Source organism: Nanorana parkeri, unplaced genomic scaffold (assembly GCF_000935625.1).
Source record: "Nanorana parkeri isolate BGI_ZX_2015 unplaced genomic scaffold, ASM93562v1 scaffold113, whole genome shotgun sequence".
NCBI classification, from domain to species: Eukaryota; Metazoa; Chordata; class Amphibia; order Anura; family Dicroglossidae; genus Nanorana; species Nanorana parkeri.
In genome coordinates, this window is record NW_017306381.1 from 867294 (window position 1) to 882850 (window position 15557).

Genomic DNA, 15557 nt, shown 5'->3' on the forward strand with positions numbered 1-15557 from the left:
GAAAAGGGGGGGGGGGGACATAATCGGAACCTTTAAATACATTATGGGTGTGAAGAATGTTCAGTAGGGTAGTATTTTAAGTATGAAGCTGAGATGCAGAACATAAAGGGAATGACCTCAAACCAGCAGGAGGAAAGTACAAGAGTACTGTAAGAAAGTAATATTTTACTAAAAGAGTATTAGGTGAATAAGTGGATTTAAACACACTGGGGATAAACATACGTATGTCTTACCTCAGACAAAAATGTTTTTTTTTGTCTGAGGTACAAATAAAGGGAAGACTTTAAAGGGAAAACCACTTGGTCTTTACCATTCTAGTTTTCTAGCACACACTACTACATGTCTACGATGCAATGGAGTTGATTTACTAAAGGCAAATAAGCTGTTCACTTTGCAAGACAATTTGCAATTTGTAGGTGAAGTTTCCCTAAGCTTGGCAAATGTGGTGAGATTTCACTCGGCAAAGAATAGCCAATCACGTGCGTGGAAAAAAAACATGTTATTTTTCCTTGCACATGATTGGCTGATGGAAGTCAGCAGACCTTCACCTCATTCACTAAACCAAGGGGAAACTTCCCCTGCCAAGTCCAATAGGTATCCTGCCGCACTTCTTACCTGAAACCCTTTAAAAGATGGGTGCTGAAGTGACCACGGATGGTGCTGCACAAATCAGAAGAACAAGATGTGACTAGCACAGCGTAGGAATTTGTCCAAACAAACTTCTTTATTGACGCATATTGTCACAGATAAAGGAACAGGAAGGGGACCCTACCTGGCTCTGAAACGTTGCATTATCTGTGACAATGTGCGTCAATAAAGATGTTTGTTTGGACTACGGTGTACTGGTGACATCTTCTTCTTCTTCACTTCCCCTACAAAGTCCCTTGCAAAGTCAACAGCCTATTTCCATGTAGTAAATCAACCACAATGAGTCCAGAGTCAGGCAACAAAAATGGAAAAAACATCAGGAGAGACTGCAGCAATGTAATATGTAGAATCTTGAGGAAAGAAGGGAAAAGAAGGACATGACTGAAACCTTTAAATATATTAGGGTGTAAGTAAGGTTAAGGAAGGCAGTATTTTAGATATAAAGCGAAGATCAAGAACACGGGAACATGACCCCAAACTAGCAGGAGGAAAATTCAAAACTAACCTTAGAAAACATTAGTTTATCAAAAGGGTATGTTTTTGCTTGGAACAGAATTCCAGCAGAGGTAGTGAGTCACTGAAGAGTAAGTGAATTTAAACATACATGGGATAAACATTGGTCTATACTAGGAATCAAAAGTTTTAATATAAAAGGAGGAGACCAGCGGTGGACATGGCTTTTGCGGCGACTGAGGGAGCTCACGGCTAGGAGGAGACCAGCGGCCGGCATGACTTATGCGGCGGGTGAGGCAGCTCGCGGCGGGTGAGAGAGCTCACGGCTAGGAGACCAGCAGCGTGCGCGGCTTCTGTTCGGTGGGCGTGGCTTATGCGGCGGCCTGTGCGGTGGACACGTCGGGAGCAGCGTGTGACGCGTGACGTGCGACTCAGGCCGCGTGCGGAGCCCCGAACAGGCTAAGCAATCGATAGCCGACGAATCGACGATCGAAAACGTTGCCAACGTTTTCAATCGTCGATTTTAATCGACTTAATCGATTAACTGTTGCAGCTCTATACGGTACCTTTATTTTATACCTGGGAGTGAAGGGCCCTTATACTGGCCATGTATGCAATGGCAAGAGTGTTAGATATAATGATCAATTCAAAAGCAATTTCGCTCTATGAAGAATATTTTTCTCTAAAAAGTTTACTCCATCCTGATGAAAAGCCCAGTCAAATCGAACCAAGTCTTTTCTTTGTTGAGTTGAGCGTCGAAAGAATGTTTGCAAAAAAGCAAATCTATGCTTGGTTGTTAATGTATCATTACTTGTATGGCCAACAGTATTCAGTGCAAAATGGATTTTCTTATCCATCTGTGTTGGAAAATGCATGAGAACACCCTTAGCGTGCAAAGCCCTTAACCACTTAATGTGTCATGTGACTGTTCCATCCATCTTGTCTAAACCATCTTTTCTGTCCGCACAGATACAAGTCCACTCTTTGTGCTCCCATGACCCTGCTGTTTCTACTTCCTTTACTTAACTTCCAGTCTCTGTCCTTGTCTCCGTATTAATAAATTGCATGTTGGATTTGTTTTACTTGCTGACCGTTTGCTTGTCTCCTTTTTTTATTTGTCTTTTAGTTAACACGCGATCAATGTACGCAAGAGGATCACAGCACAACTTGTCATGAACGCAAACTTATGTATTCGGCATAGTTTGTTCTCTTTCATTAGGGCTCTGTCTAGGATCCTAGCCGTAGACTACAAGACAGATCTAGGTCGTGTACAAATTTGTTGTACGGGGGGGGGAAAAAAAGACAGCTAAAAAAATAATGGTGATTTTCCTCCTTCAATATTTGGACACAAAGTAGGCAAAGGGAAGGCCAGTTTAAAAATACAGAAAACGGAGGAGGTCTTCTGAGAGAAGACAGACTCTGTCTCCTGGACTATATTAGTAGTTGATGAGTACCGAATGTATGAACTCATTCTGTTCATCACCAAGCAAGAGTTCATTTAGGTTCCTCTGTAGGGAAATCAGTTTTCTCGTCTACCTTTTGGCTTTGAGAGATATGTGGAAGAGAAAACCCCTTTGGAATGTAGATCAGATGCTTTCCTTACTACATGTTACATTTAATTGGCAGTCAAAAAAGACCACTAGACCTCTTAGCATTCCTTTTGAGTCAAAGTTTTGAAATGAGTTGCCTCCTTCATAAAGCATTTGATATAAGAACTCATTGCGTTGCCCACAACCACCAATCACATTGACTTTCAGTTGATAAGTGGAATCTGAAGACTAGAAAGTGACTGGTGGTTGTGGGAATTCTCCTGAGACAAAAGAGGGGAGATTTCTCTGCAAGAGTTGGTGCCTCCACCCCCTAAAAGGATCAAGGAAAAATTGTATAACTTGAGAGGGCAGATCCTCCAAAAGTAATATAAAGCCATAAAAAAGTAAATGGATCCACCATTACCAACTTGCTTTTAAAGGTGCAGGATATGAGGCTTTCATCCTTACCTTGGCTTCACTATCTGATATACTGTACTACTGACCTGAAACAAGCACACAGCCAGTAGAGTCTAACCCTGCTCCTGCATGGATGCAGGATGACAACCCTGGAACCCGCACCTTTAAAATGTATGTATAGTCAAAACTGTTTTTACCTTTCTTTAGTTTTGGATAGAATGTGGAAGGATAAAAACCCACAGCAGTTTTTACTACCCTCTGTGTCTCCACTTGTTCAATTGACCTTCTCTATTGGACCTGGTGACCATTGTCACTGGTACAGAATATGATGGGAAATCCAATGTTTTTGAGCTGTTACAGGAACAGGAGGTAAGTGGAAATTTTCCAATTGAGACACCTGTCCTGGTGAAAGCTGTCTAAAAAGGGAATACCTCCTTGCTTTGGAGAGATCTCCTCTTACTTTCTGCTCTGATAAGACACAGCAAGAATAAAACCCAACAGGGACTTCAAAGCCCAAGTCCGTGAACTATAAGTTTACCGGAGTTGAAGCAGTTGAAGATTGCCTCAAAAGCTACCTCCTGTGACGACCACTTTCTTCTGCATCCTGCAAATCTTCTTGCTTACATGTGGGGGAAAGTACAGCTCAAGCTGTACCTCCAGGCCACTAGGATGTAAGCACTGCAGGTCTCATAGATCTCCTTTCCTCCTGGTCATTCACTAATTGAAGCCTGGGGCTGTGTCCTGGAGGAGGGGGAGGTGGGAACGTGATCGTAGCTGCGGGGTCTATGAAACCTGAAGGGCTTACATCCTAGTGGGCCAGGAGTTGTATTTCCCGTAGCATGCAGAGAAGAAGATTTGTGAGATGCAGAAAAAAGCGTTCATCAAGGGAGGAGGCTTTAGACAGTAATAAGCATATTGTAGCCGGAGGTGGGCTTTAAGTATAAATCAGCAATAGCATCTGCCATATGTCTTTTGTCACAGATTCCATTAGGGATGGAGGTTTCAGAAGTACTACTTTTACAGTAGTAGTAGTAGTAGTGACATCAATAGTTATATACCTACAGTAAAATATGCCACATTGCAAACCAATTATTCTTACAGATAGAGTAGATTTGAGTATCTCCTAGTACATCTACACTTTTTTTTAAAACTATGATTAGGCCATAGTAGCATTTATACATTGTCAGGTGCAGCAATTGCAAAGGGTCAGCCCATCCAACTGTGACATTTTAGTTATAGGGGAGTTGGATCAGGCCCTGGGTTTTTATTATGTCTTGCATACTCCAGGAGTGAGATCTCCCTTCCATAATTCCCGACTCTGTTCCAGTACACCTGAGAGTTTTGGGTGGTTCCACCTACCTTTGAATGTTCCAGCTCCTCCTGTAACATTCTGCATAATATAAAATAAAGAAAAAATTCAGCAGGAATAGTGAGAACCCCTCATAATGGGTACAGAAGGTGTCCAGACCCGGGACCTCAGCTCAGAGATCTCACCAATAAAGATAAGAGACTGTCAGGGGGTTTAACACTTCAACATCTACCAAAACCTCAAATATCGGTTTTGTGTGTGGGCTGACCCAGTAACCATGAGAGAGTAGTAGATCACCAGCACTCAAAAGATATTATTTAAATCCTTATGTTCACTTATAGAAATGCAGCGTCACATATATCAGATAGCCAATGTTACGGAGCCATGCGGGGTCCCTTCATGAGGACAACATAGTGATTATGTCGCCCTGATGAAGGGACCCTACATGGCCCCAAAACATTGGCTATCTGATATATGTGACGCTGCATTTCAATAAATTAACATAAGGATTTAAATTATATCTTTTGAGTGCTGGTGATCTACTACTTTCTCAAGCTTGAACACGCACAGCGCCATCCGTGTTTATCACTACGAGCACCACATCTGCTACTGGTTGAAGCTGAAAGGAGTGCAGGGGATACATCTGCACACTATGGCCCAGTAACAAGGTTAGCCCAAAATCTGAGCTTTATGGTAAAGAGTGGACCTCTCAGCCCTCTGGGGAGCAATGCTCTTCTGAGTCCCCCAGAATTTTATGGAGCTCACGGTTGACTAAACCTACTAGTATTGACCTAAAGCTGAGAATTCAGTTTGGGTTGGGATATCACCTTTAACACTTAGGTTAAAATTGTCCATCCCTGAAAGCTCAATTTGAACAATCTGCAATTTCATATAATTCTCATATATATGACTTTCAGACCAACGCAAGACTTTGTGAGCTCTACTTCATGTTACCGGCAATTTTAGTTTAAATGAGGCAGTTTTATATAATTCTGTATACTGGTTTGATGTTTTCTCTATTAAATAAAATAAAAATAAAAAATTTAAGAAAATAAAAAATGGTAAATTTTTTCTAAAAGTAGCAAAATGATTTTAAAATCAGAAATTATTTGCAGAGAAAAATGTTCAGCAAGTGGAACTAATATCACATAATCTGCTTACAATTGATCATTGGGGAGCTCAGATAACAACATTAGCGTTAGGATTTGTTAAATTGTCATTATAATTGTTTACAAAATTGTTCTTTCTATGGCCATGGCATGGCTACCTAGGTGACAGGAAGTCAGTTGTGTATAAAATAATATTTCCCCCCCATGGGCATGTCTGTGAAGCTTCTCATTCATCCAGGTCATGGTATATCTGGAAAATATAAATCGGAGCAACTGGACTTGGTGTATTTTTCTTGAAGACGTTTCACTGGTGACCTGGCTAGGTTTCTGAATTAAGAAAGCCTGTCCGATAACCAGCAAAACATCTTCAAGAAAAATACAACAAGTCCAGTTGCTTTGATTTATTTTTTACAGATATGCCCCATGGGCATGCATTAAAAGAGAAGTATGGGGGTCAGTGTTTTTCCCCATAGTTCTCTTAAGGGTCACGGGAGGACATATACCAGCGACCTCCCGTAACCCAAAGCTCAGTATATCGCGAGCTATAGCTCATGGTATACTGAGACCCCTGCAGCCGGGATGGATCCCGACATTACTGGCGAGATCCACCCAGCTGCGTGAGTGACAGCTGGCTCTGCCTATCTGGAGGCAGAGCCAGCTGTACCCGACCCTCCCCCCGTCCGTTCCTCCAGTCAGCACAGGAGGATCGGAGCGGGGAGGGGGGGAATCCCTGCGGGGAGCCGTGACCGACAGTCACCGCTCTCTGCAGGGACACGATCGAAAAGTGAGCGAGTGACGGTATTTGTTCTCTCAGTTCCCGATCTATTGAGCCGACGTGTGACAGTTTCATTGTCACACGTGGGCTCGAACTATGTTCTCCTTTAACTGAGATATAATTAGCTTGGTATATGATCTAAGCTGTAAATACATTTCAGATGTCACAAATGTGTTGTGAAAGAGCTAACTGATCAAGTAATAAAGTTTGCCCCTCACAATTTATCAATTTGCAGTTCATGACAAGTTAATCTGTGACCTTTTTCGGCATGTCAGCCTTGGGCAAGTCAGTGAACATGCCATTTTGTGCTCCCGCTGATTTCAGATTTTGCTTTTATATTGTGAATGATGCTTTTCATTATCCAATGTCATCTATCACTGCTTGCAATAAAAGTGCACCTGTCATATATACACCTAGCTGGGGAGGTTTTCCATTCTGTAGGTATAGTAAATATTCAGCCTATCAGCTCCCAGGAATTTGTAACATCAGTGGGGGGTGATCCATTTTGTGTCTCAAGGAGATGTTACCATTTTATAGAACATCTATTGGATTTTCTTTAAAAGGATGAGCCTTGGTTACAGATCTCAACTGCATTGCCAGCAGCTGGTGATGCAACCATAACATTTCATGGTTACATTTTACTGGTTGGACATCTGTCTACCAAGACCAACTCCAGCCAAAACATTGCTTTTTGTTAGACTTGGGAAGAATAAAAACTTATGTCACGTTTCTATTGCTGTCCCTGTTGGGGCGATTTCACTACACTTCTGTCCCCGTGAGAAATGTGGGGAGAGGTTGTCATTGGTGGAAAAAAAGACACAGAGAGTGATGAACCTGACAGAAGTTCTAACCCTTCCCCGTTTATTGAAACAAGTGGTTTGTTGTGGAGACATTTTCCCACTTTGTCCCAACAGGATTTATTGTAAGGGAGATCTTCCTAAAGTGTAATAAAAACCTGACATGGGTTCTACCCCTGCCTCACTTTGTACAAAACAAAAAAAAATGTTGTCTGGAGTTCAGCTTTAAACAACAGTAGAATCTTGGTAGGGGGGACCATATGGAGGGCCACCTATTAAATAATAGATTGATATTTTGCATGAAATCCACTTTAACAAGGTCTTATAATCATAGCCAACTCACACTTTAAAGCAGGCGCGATAAGGCTCCACTCTTAACTTGGGAGACCCACCCACCATCACTGTACACCTTTGGGATCCCCTTGAAAATCCTATGGTAATGCTGACTTTCTGAAAGAGTTGGGGATGCCCCACTCATGTTACTGCTTCACCCTAGTGGCAGGTCGGTCATGTACAGAGATTCACATTGTGGTAGATGGCGGTGGACGTTCAGGTGCCCCTTTACTCGGAAATTCCAGTATTTCTCCAGTGGTGGTCCAGGGCAGTGGGGTAAGAGTAGCCACCTATAGACTGTATCACTTTTTGGCCATGATTACGGGATCACTTTAAACCCCAGTCAGTAAAATATCTGCAGCAATGACAGGTGCATTTTTACAAATAAATTACAAGCTGCATATCGAGAAAAGGATAAAATACGAAGGGACTTCTAGAAGAGATCTGAACATCTGTAAAACTGATGAGACCTTTAAAAGATTTGTTGCTTACATCTAATTATTGACATCCTGATTGGTGTATGGAAGCAGCTTGTATTTTATGACTTAATATGATTTCCTGATCCTGGTTATTTAATAAAGTGTCTAATATTCCACTCATGCTCATTTACAGTTCATCACTTTAGACTTCCTTTCGAATGAGGAAAGCATTGAAGTAATTACTCATTGCAACCAGATGCAACCTTTCCCATTACAAGTGCAGCATGCAAGAATGAAAGAAAGAAAATGGCCAACACAGGCTGTCTGAGTCAATGATAAATGAGGCTCGGTACTCTTATCACCATAAAATTGTCTAGCATGCTCTGTGACCAGAGGGACAACTTGTCCTGGTGGTCAGAACCTTCTGGTCAGGGCACCAGTATTAGCAAAGGAAGAGCAAGATGGAGTGACCGTTGTATGGAGCTGGTCCCCATGACATAATTACGGAAAATTGATTTCATACTTACCTGTAATTTTCCTTTCCTGGTGCCTATCCATGGCAGCATACTAATGATAGGCTCCGCCCTTAATCCTACCCACAAGACCAGTACAAATCTTTAAACTGAGAGGTGTCACACCTCCAGCAACTAAATCCTTCAGGACTTCAAAGCATCTCTTCGTGGTCCCAGGGGGTAGATTTAAAGGAAAGGAGGCGAAGCCCAAGACACTCTCTACCTGGATAGTGAAGAGGGCATATGGGACAGGTGGGCATATTCCTCCTATGTGGGTGTAGGCTCATTCCACCATATCCACCCCCCCACATTCTTGTAACTATACTTAATGTGAGTACCACAGGGTGGGAGTATGCTGCCATGGATAGGCACCAGGAAAGGAAAACTACAGGTAAGTATGAAATCAATTTTCCATATTCCTGGTGCCTCCATGGCAGCATACTACTGATAAATAGCAAGCTGACAGGGTGGGATTTATGCCAGAACCAAAAAACCTTAATGGGACACCACAACAGATGCCGGTATGGTTTTTCTCCTAAATTCAATGGTAGATAGGGCACCCGGGTCCACTCTGTAATGCCGCAGAAATGTATGATGAGAGGACCAACTTGCCGCTCTACAGATTGTTTCCATTGGTACATTCGGATGGGCTGCCCAAGAAGCCGACATGGATCTGGTGGAATGAGCCTTGACCCACATAGAAGGAATATGTCCACCTGTCCCATATGCCCTCTTAATGGTCTTCACTATCCAGGTAGAGAGTGTCTTGGGCTTCACCTCCATTCCTTTAAATCTACCCCCTGGGACCACTAAGAGATGCTTTGAAGTCCTGAAGGATTTAGTTACTGGGGGGGTGGGGGTGACACCTCTCAGTTTATAGATTTTTACTGGTCCTGTGGGTAGGATTAAGGGCGGAGCCTATCATTAGTATATTGCCATGGAGGCACCAGGAAAGTATAATATAATGGTCAGATCATTGGACAATCGCATTGAAACCTGAGCGGGCAGCATTACAATCTGTTAACATGTCATTATGGAGTCCATTCTCCGTTTTAATTTTAAGGAGAACTATGGGGTTAGGGCTTTTCCCCATAGTTCTCCTAATGGTAACGGGAGGACACAAACTAGCGTCCTCCCATCACCCAAAGCTCAGTAAACCAAGAGCTACAGTTTGCGGTATACTGAGACGCCGGAGCCGGAACGGATCCCGACGATTCTGTCTGGATCCACCCAGCTGCGTGAGTGACAGCTGGCTCTGCCTATCTAGAGGCAGAGCCAGCTGTACCCGCCTCCTTCCCCGTCCGTTCCGCCAGTCAGTGCAAACAGGGGAGGGGGAGAATCCCTGCAGGGAGCCGTGAGTGACAGTCACGGCTCTCTGCGCGGATAGATCGAGAAGTGAGCGAGCGCCGGTATGTGTTCGCTCACTTCCCGATCTACTGAGCCAACCTGGGACAGTTTCACTGTCACAGGTCGGCTCAGATTATGAGGCTGAGTGAAAATCACTCGCCTCATAATTCTCCTTTAAGCTTCAAGTTGTTGCTCCATCAAAACCATCACTGAACATACATCTTTCTCTGCAATGCACCCAGAAGCTTTGTATACTATTCATTCGTGGTTGAAGGACGGCATAAACCAGCCAATGATGAAGCCATGACATTTGTTGATTCCGCGCCCGCTTTCTGACACTTTATTAAATAAACCAGTCTGTGTGCTTTGCTCTCCCCTCCGATGTGCTCTCTTCAGCTTTCCGTTGACCCGTGAACGTCTTCCTTAATACTTTGCTTTGTTCTGGTGAATTTCAGGCAATGTACCCAGCCAAAATAAAAAAGCTTTTAAACAGCGAATCCTCAAACTGTTGCCTTGCTGCGGCCCTCCGTCCACTCCTTCAGTCAGTGAAAGCAAGTGAATTGTTCTCATTTACTTCTCTGTGTTTGTGTGTTACCGTTATTTTATTTTGCTTTTTGTACAGTTTTAATGCACTAAAGTTGACTTTAATGGTGGCCCCAATTTGCCACTTGGTCGTTAAGTTTTGACTACCTCTCTTCGCTCCAGTCGGCTGAATAGAGCGGTGTAGGAGAGGAGGGAAGGTGGTTATGTGCAGCCAGTGGGGCCGGCATTAAAGTGAACCCGTTGTTTTTTGCCTTGCTTGTTTCAGTCTGGGCAAGCAGCTAAATACACTGTTGAAATATTTGTATGGGAATTGGTATTGTGATCTCCATTCTCCTGCCGCTTTGCACAGCCATCCAGGCAGCCAATCAGAGCCCTCAGATTCATGTTCCCACGCTGCAGGGAGGTGGGCTGTCTTTGCTCAAGCACATGTGCTGTGGAGCACTCTTAAGCACATGTTACAACCTGACTGTACACTATCCATAAGATCTTCTAACAACTATGTAATACAACTGATCGGACACAAATGATAGGAATTGTTTTGTAAATCTAAAGCTTGTATAAACGGGTTGTTGAATGTATGGTGGCAGTATTGTACAACCATGCACGGGCACAGCCATCCTGGTGGGCCTTTCTACTGTGCGCAACATGGAGATGCTTCCAAAAAATTGTATGTGAAGGTTTTCATTCATCCAGGTCATGATATACCTGTAAAAAAACAAATCAAAGCAACTGGACTTGCTGTATCTTGAAGACGTTTCACTGGTCATCCGACTAGCTTTCTGAATGCTGAATGAATTGAGAAAGCTAGTCAGCTGACCAGCGAAACATCTATAAGAAAAATACAGCAAGTACAGTTGCTTTGATTTATTTTTTACACATATTCCCATAAATTATTATTATATTTACAGTCATATGGTCTAGGAGCTTCCAAGATAAAAGTGAAAGCAAAGGAATTATTGCTGATTATTATTTTTATTTTTTTTTGCTGTTGAAAGTAAAATGATACTTTAAATCGGTAATGTACCATACTGATTCATGTAAATTACTTTATCTAATTAGTAGGGATGAGCAAAATGGAGTTTTAATTTCCCTGTAAAATATGTATGTAAAATGTATTTGACAAAATACATAGGAAAAGGTGAAATCAAGGTGGCTTTTGGTGGTTTGTAAGGGTTTCATGGGCTTTAAATGGCTCCCGAGTGTTTTGGAAGCTCTTTTTTAACTCTGCTAAACCTGTTCGTGTGCCCAAAATAAGTAATTGTTAGCCTCATTATTTTATGTTTTCTTCTTAAGTAAAAAAAAAAAAGCAACAAAGGCAAAATAAAACAAATAAACCAAGAGTACAAAAGTAACAAAATATAATACACATAAGAATTTTGTACACAATAAGAATTTTGTTAGCAGGGGGTCACTGTTTTTTGCCTTTTGCCATAGCTCTATTTAAGAAACTATAAGTTTTAAATCCTGATATACCACAACTCCACATGGGACTAACAAAAGAAAATGTTCTCCTCAATTTAATTATGATTTTTTTTTTGGTCCATATGTTGTCTTTCGCTTCTTTTTTAATTTTTTTCCCTAACCATTCATAAAAAAAAAGTTAATTTGTTAGGTCAGTTAAAGTGGAACTTTTCCTGCGTAAAACAAATTAATGAATCCTCATGCTAATGTACAAATTAGCCGACATGAAATCGCACCGGGTTTTAATCTTGTTTAGTGAGAGATTAATTCCTTGGCACGGTGCAGAGGGAGGTGTAGTATTCTGGGTCAGAGCGGTCATGTTACTGTGGATGGCACAAACCTTAAAATGGATAAAGTTGCATTATAATTCCAATCTGGACAATTAACCTTCAACCCGCATGCAAAATAAATAAATCTAATAAATAATATTTTAAAAAATACATAAAATGTTGATCTTGTGTACATGAACAGATGGACTGAATGTTAAGTTTTACTTGTATGTGAACTCTAACAGTATACTTCTTTTCGCTATATATGCCATAGAAAGCGTTTTGTTATATTTGTTCGATATGTGCAAAAAATATCTGTGGATCCTGCCAGAAATTCAAAGCTGTTTTGTGTATTGTACACACATCCTGTGTTATCTCAAGGAGAGTAATGGGCCCTCCCAGTTCTAATCTAGGGACCACAGAATCAGGGCCATCCTTATAATGAAGCAGACTAGGGTGGTTGCCTCAGACGACATCTCATTGGGTCACATGTAGGGCTGCAGCTAACGATTATTTTCATAATCGATTAGTTGGCCGATTATTAAGTTCGATTAATCGGATAAAAAAAAAAAAAGGCTCCAGTGATGGACTACTAGTTTGTGGTGAGATTGTAGTCCATCACGGGAGCAAGCTTGGCGCGGTGGAAGTAAAAAAAAAGAGTGTGGTGTGCAATATAGTACATAATACAGCGGCGCAGTGCAGAATATCAGCAGCTATAGAGGAATGTAGCAATAGTACATTATACTATAATGTACTATTGCTGGGATTTGTAGTCCTCTGGTGCTGGCGTTACTCTGCATTGCGCTGTATATAATGTATTATAGCTGGGATTTGTAGTCCTCTATAGCTGGTGGTATTCTCCATTGCGCTGTACAATACACATGGGGAGGTCATGTGACCCAATTTCCAGCCAGCTCTTAGCAACCTGTGGTGCTCTGGCTAGCATTCCTCCCAGCTCCTGGAGACCAGTGACATAAGTGAGCTTGGCAGGACGCCGGACAGAGGTGCTGTGTGAGCCCCTCCCACCAACACCCCCTTCCTGGACCTGCACCATTGGCACCCAGCACCCCGCCTCAGGTGGTGAAAATTGTAGGGACGCCCCTATACAGAATGATAATTCTTTATGTGAACATGGGAAAATGGGTGGGTCAGAAGTTTGGCAAGAGAAAACTGAGCAGGGCTGACACCACTCCACATAAATTATATGTTGTCAGCCCACAACAGGACTTAGGAGCTCAGTGTATGTCTGGCAGATCAACAGGTACAACGTGGTCTTTAAAGGCATAAAGCATGGAGAAATGTATATGTATTGCAGATATGTTTTTTTTTAACTCTGCCCTGACATTTCAACATAAAAATGTGTTAAAAGTATATTAATAGATATGCCCCATTTTATTTGTCCTGGTGACCATTGCCACAGGGACACAAAGGGAAGGTAAAGCTAACACTTTACAGGGGAAGAAAAATCTTCCAAGTGTCAGTGTGGGAGAAATGTCCGGTGTCGGTGGCCAGTTGGAGGAAAAGTTGCCTGGCATCAATATCTGGAGGAGAAAAAAAATGCTCTGATGTTGGTGGTCAGGGGGAGAAAAGATTCCCTGGCATTGTCAGTGGGGCAAAAAAAATTGTCTGGCACCAATAGGAGACAAATGCCTGGCATTGGAGGTCATTGGGAGGAAACAATGGTTTGGCACCAATGGGAAATAATGGTCTTGGTGTCGAAGGTCATTGGGTGGAAATAATAGTTTGGTGTCAATGGGAGATAATAATCTTGGTGTCGGAGGTCAGTGGGAGGAAACAATGGTTTGACGTCAATGGGAGATGATGATCTTGGTGTCAGAGGTCAGTGGGAGGAAATAATGGTTTGGCGTTGATGGGAGATGATGATCTTGGTGTTGGAGGTCAGTTGGAGTAAATAATGGTTTGGCATTGATGGGAGATGATGATCTTGGTGTTTAAGGTCAGTGAGAGGAAATAATGATTTGCCGTCAATGGGAGATAATGGTCTTGGTGTCAGGGGTCTGTGGGTGGAAACAATGGTTTGGTGTCAATGGGAGATAATGAACTTGGTTTCGGAGGTCAGTGGGAGGAAATAATTGTTAGGTGTCAATGGGAGATAATTAACTTGGTGTCGGAGGTCAGTGGGAGGAAACAATGATTTGGCATCAATGGGAGTTAATGGTTTTGGCGCCGAAGGTCAGTGGGAGGAAACAACGGATTGACGTCAATAGGAGATAATGATCTTGATGTCGGAGGTCAGTGGGAGGAAATAATGGTTTGACGTCAATGGGAGAAGAAAATCCTGGTGTCAGAGGTTAATGGGAGGAAACAATGGTTTGGCGTTAAAGGGAGATGATGATCTTGGTGTTGGAGGTCAGCGGGAGGAAAAATTGCCCAGGGTTGGTGGTCAGTGAGAGAAGAAAATTGTCAGTGCCCATCAGTATCTGTGTCTATGAGAGGCAGAATGCCATGACATTGGTGCTTAGTAGAGAATTGGTGTCGGTGGGGGACATGGTCCAGGGCTGAAACCTTGGGACAGTTTGGGATGATGTGGAAAATAATTAAATGCCCTGTTAGGTTTTTATTGCCCTCTGTGTCCCCAATGAGGAGAGACAACCTCATAAGTAGCAAAGGCGACCATTGTCCCCGGCACAGAAAATGAAAGTAGAGCCAAAATGTAACTTTTCTCTTCTCTGCCTGTTGCGTCTCTGTGAAGGAAAGTAAAGGGAAACCTCTCTGATGGGGACAGAGACAGCAGTAAAAACCTGAAAGAGTTTCTAACCCTTTGACTGAGGTCCTACTTCAAGCAGCAATGTTAATTTACAAACTTTTTGTATTCTTTTGGTGTGCTCCCATTAGGATGAATGAGAACACTTATTTCTGCAGGTGCCCTGAGGCTACTAGTACCAATAAATCTGTTTATTTCAGATCGTATGACTGTTCCTGTATACACTGCAGCCAAACAAAATGCAGTCTTAAAGTGTATGTAAACCCTAACAATGAACTCCTCTTATTTGCTCCCATGTGGTCTCTGTAAATATACCATTGAAAGCGTTTTGTTCAATAAGTGCTAAAGAAATACCTGTTGATCCTGCCAGAAATACATTGACCTGAAAATTTCCTGTAGTGAGCTGAAAACACAGTGCCCCTGCTGCACTGGAATACTAACCTGTGTTATCAGCCATGCCTGGGTTACCACTATAAACAACAGAACACCTCCCTCCGGTAGTCCAAATCAGGAGTGAGCAGCCTGGAGGTGGCAACGTTGTGGAGATAGATACAGTGCAGCGATCGAGCGTTGTCACCCCAGGACAGGAAATGTGTTAATGGCAGGATCACTAGATTGATATAAAGTAACAAATCTGAATAAAGGAAACTAATGCAGCCACCACATCTAAGGACGGCTGATCTGCAATATATGACATTTATGTTTTTTGGGTTTAGATACACTTTAATGAAGGGAAGGTGTCTGTGTTCCGTTGGGTAACGTCTTTGCCTCCTCTTTCAGACAGCATAGAAGATGATTTTGAGCTGTCGACGGTTTGCCATCGTCCGGAAGGGCTTGAACAGCTACAAGAACAAACCAAATTCACCAAAAAAGAACTTCAGGTTCTATACCGAGGCTTTAAAAATGTAAGT

At 42.4% G+C, this 15557-nt stretch overlaps 1 protein-coding gene across 5 annotated transcripts in view; it reads left to right on the forward strand.

Moving 5' to 3' along the window:
- The window catches only part of KCNIP2 (potassium voltage-gated channel interacting protein 2), a 290048-nt gene that overhangs the window by 258140 nt on the left and 16351 nt on the right, over positions 1–15557 (forward strand). For 3 of the 5 annotated variants that reach the window (XM_018553231.1, XM_018553229.1, XM_018553228.1), the window contains exon 2: positions 15427–15551. In XM_018553231.1, the coding sequence (XP_018408733.1) occupies positions 15427–15551 (125 nt within the window). Of the gene's footprint in view, positions 1–10103; positions 10200–15426; positions 15556–15557 lie in introns of all 5 variants that reach the window. The other 2 variants (XM_018553227.1, XM_018553230.1) reach the window with 2 other exon arrangements.